General features: G+C 34.0%; 1 protein-coding gene across 1 annotated transcript in view; it reads right to left on the bottom strand.

The window, feature by feature from the left end:
• Positions 1 to 1490: 1490 nt before the first annotated feature.
• LOC106875959 (visual pigment-like receptor peropsin) overlaps positions 1491 to 4223 on the bottom strand; it is a 183431-nt gene continuing 180698 nt past the window's right edge. Inside the window, exon 6 of the mRNA XM_052970019.1 lies at positions 1491 to 2163. Coding sequence (XP_052825979.1) covers positions 1894 to 2163 — 270 coding nt within the window. The 3' untranslated portion in view covers positions 1491 to 1893. The remainder of the gene's footprint in view (positions 2164 to 4223) is intronic.

Raw genomic sequence — 4223 nt, 5'->3', positions numbered from 1 at the left:
TGCTATGATAGAAGACACTTACTGAAGATGCTGCACAGGTGGGACTGAATCCGAAACACGTGGCTGCAAAGCGATCTTCTTAACAACGCAGTCATGCATGTATGTATGTATATGTGTGTTGTGTGTGTGTGTGTGTGTGAGTGTGAGTATGTTTATGGGTGTGTGTTTATGTGTGTGTCTATGTATGTATGTATGTATATATATATATATATATATATATTATATACATACACACATAAACACACACATATATATATATAAATATATATAAATATATATATATATATGTATGTGTGTGTGTTCATGTGTGTGTGTGTGTGTGTGTGTTTGTGTGTGTATGTATGTGTGTGTGTGTGTGTGTGTGTGTGTGTGTGTGTGTGTGTGTGTGTGTGTGTGTGTGTGTGTGTGTGTGTGTGTGTGTGTGTGTGTGTGTGTAACATGTCTATTTCAATGCATGTATCGTGATTTGTTTGTCATGTGTCTTCTTCGTATGAATCAAAATTATCCCAGCCGTGGTAATTTCGTGTTTTCTCTCGGGCATTGTGTACCATGGACTGCATTAAGATGTGTGATTGCAAGCTTTCTTTAAGACAGCACGGAGTGACAAGAAAGACATTCTGTCGATATAAACCCCCCTTCCATATGCTTCCTATTTTAATTATGACAAAATTAAAATTTGCAACGTATGTATCAAATCAATAAATATTTTATAATCCCCATAAGTGGTATACTAAGGAAACATTATTGTTGATTTGAATTTGATTGGCAAAACAAGGGTTGTATCTTATAAATTTCTTTGTTGTTTTGCCATAGTTCAGCTCTGATATAGCAGCCATATCATTTGTTTTCAAGCGAGTAGGCCGTAATTGGAGGACATTGTATCAGACGGCGTCACGAGTCTTCCTGGTTGAGTCGAGTGTGTGTATGTGTGTGTGTGTTTATGTGCGTATCTGTGTGTGTCTGTGTGTATCTGTGTGTGTCTGTGTGTATCTGTGTGTGTCTGTGTGTGTCTGTGTGAGTGTGTGTACACATACGTAAACATCTATGGACGTACATATTGAGAGATTTTAGGTAAGTTATGTTCTAGTCTTATTTGATTAGGGATTTTGTCATTTATTAAAATTCCTTTAAAAAGTGCATTGCAGAAAGTAAGTTGTGATAAAAAGAAATTTGTTTTCAGGTATTTCCCATTTTGACATTGAAATGTTTTGGCAATGAGGTAATACCTTTTGTTAAAGATATTGATCGTTAAGCAGAACTGTTTAAAGAGATAATTTAATTTATTTATGGAGATCGATATCTGAAATGAAACCTGATCGTTTGCTGTAGTCTTTGACAGACTATCAATGTTTTGCTATAAATTTCATTCTTTATCAAACATTTTGATTCTGAAGGAAACCTGTCCTTTTACAGAATAATCTCTTCATTTGATAGAAATCAGTAATAAAGTATTAAATTTCTATAAGAATTTCATATTTAAATTACTCGGAGTTTATGCACTAGAAAATGTGAATTAATATTGGAAGAAAAAAAAACTTATGTTTCGCGTTATGATGAATATTGCATGACGAAATAATAACAGCTTTCACCGGCGAACTTCTCAAAATTAGTGATTTGTATGTACCAGACAAAAAGTTATAAAGGTATTTAAGTTCTAAAATAAAAATTAGATAGTGAAAGAAAAGTGAAAGAAAAAATACAATAGTATATTGCATATTGCATTCCCACGCTGCAATATATACGTTCACACACACACACACATACACACACACATACACACACACACACAGATATACATATACATACACGCATAGACATACATACACTCACTTTGATACCCATAGATCATCAGTCATTTTGTAATCTGATAGCCCAAAATGACATGTAAGTAATTTAGCACATCAAATTTTTCATTCGCAGTTCCTCCTCCAGAGGGCGCTGATCGTTATTACACCGAAACATCTTGACAATGGCTAACCTGAAACGTCGGTTAAGCGCAACATAAATTAATGGGTTGTAAGATGCTGATGACTTGGCAAACAAGGACGGCAGTATTTGAACAGAGTTTGGTATGTAGTCAGGATGGCCGTAAATTGACCAGAGACAAATCACAGCGTATGGCATCCATGCGATTATGAAACATATTATGGCTATGGCACACATCTGTAAAAGACAAATGAAATTGTAAATAGATAGATAGATAAACTGAACTGCTGTAATAAGTAAGTAAACATGATAAGAAAATTATTGCAATAAATGATTGAATATTTTAAAATATTACATTTGAAACATGAACATAAAAATACTCTTCAACGTAAGATATTTTTGTATTCATATTTCAAATATATTCTATGTAAAGAACATTTGTTACACAAACTTAAAACAATTCAAGGGCATTGAATTTGTAAAAATAATGAAGAGGTTCCTAAAAGTGGTAACTGTTACTAATTATTTAAATCAATGGTAATGTATGTATTGTATAAAGTATTAACAAGTTAACTATGGTTAATTGTGATGAAAGAAACCAGCATTTGATAATAGTTATTATTGCTTTAATTATTCAATAAGTAAAAAAGACAAATTCATTGCTAATTTCGTAAGGTCTATTGTTCCTCGCAATATCCATATGGAATTAGGAAACCATTTGCAAATATCATTTTTTTTTTTTAAATTGTTGTTCTTAAAGTTTGTTATTTCAAAACAGCGTTAAGATCTACGAGCGGAAAATCGTAGAAAACAAAATTTAGGGAATCACTTTTATGATTTGATTTCGATCCGTTTCTGTAGCTATTTCACATTTCATTTATCATTCATCGTTTATGAGTTGAGTATAAAGGTGAAACTAGCCACTTCCCTCTTTTCAGAATTGTAAAAAAAAAATTTTTTAAACCAGTCAATTAGTGGATCTCCTGACGTAAAATATCAGCCCCACCGTGGAGAGAAGGCTCATAGCTTAGTAGTTGAAATGCTGCATTGACGATCGCAAAATCGTGGTTCTTGAGCAAAACATTTTATTTCACGTTACTCCAAACCACTCGGCTGTGAATGAGTAACTCTTCAGTGGACTGGTGTCCCGTTCAGGGTGAAATGTTGTGATTTCGGTCACTTAGACTCCTCAGAAACTGGGTAACCGGTTCTTTGAGTTCTACGACTCGATGTTACTATTTCTTATTTTCCAATCGCGTTCACACTCTCTAAGTGGCAACGGCATGTTTGCGCGATAACAGGGGGGGGGTCAATAAATTAAGTACCAGTTGCATACTGGGTCGATCTAATCGACTGAACCCCCCCCCCCAAAAAAAAAAAATTTCGGGCCTTGTGCCTAGCGTAGAAAAGAGTATATACACATCAACTATTATGCAAATTTGACAGGTTAATTACTTTTCCTTCTGATGTGCTTAGAGTATACATAGATATATTCTCTCTGTGGACAGAAAGGGTTAAACAATTTCTCATGAGACGTTAATAAATGTTGGAAGTAGCCAGAAAGATTTTCTTTGTTTGGCCCCGGAGGAAAACACCTATGGCTTAACAATGGCGTCTATTTTTCTCACTGCGTTTATTATAAATGATCGTTCGAAAGTTTACCATTCATTACTACACACACAAACACACATGCACATTTTGTGTATGTCTACTGTCATACAGACATGCAAATAGCAAAGTTATACGACGACATACTAGAGCATATGCTTTAATGCAAATTTGCATCTTATTTAATTATGTATTCACACATATCTGAATACAAAGGTATAAACATATTTACATTCAATACACATACATATACAGCGTTCTCAAACTATTCTGATAGATGTATAGTATAATAATTGCAGCGTGGAAGGTGTTTATAAGCCATTTAAAATAACACACAAAATCCGTTAGATTCACTTCAACATTTAAATTTAATTTGTCAAAATATTTTCGTCGCTTTGAGACTGCGACCTGTTCACTGACAAAATTCTGTGCTGCATCTGAGAAAGTAACAGTTAGTTCATGATATATATGTGCATGTGTATGTATGTATGTATGTATGTATGTATGTATGTATGTATGTATGTGCGTCAGTTCAAGTTGTATACATGACAGTTACTTTGTTGAAGGTTGTATATACGCACATATATACATATGCATATACACATATGTAAACACACACACACATATATGCGTGTGTGTGTGCGTTTGCCCCTCTCACCATCGTCTAACGGTGAATTGATACAACGTCT

The sequence above is a fragment of the Octopus bimaculoides genome, chromosome 8 (genome assembly GCF_001194135.2).
Source record: "Octopus bimaculoides isolate UCB-OBI-ISO-001 chromosome 8, ASM119413v2, whole genome shotgun sequence".
NCBI lineage: Eukaryota > Metazoa > Mollusca > Cephalopoda > Octopoda > Octopodidae > Octopus > Octopus bimaculoides.
The sequence above is the reverse complement of the archived record's forward strand: the minus strand, read 5'-3'. Positions and strand labels throughout refer to the sequence as shown.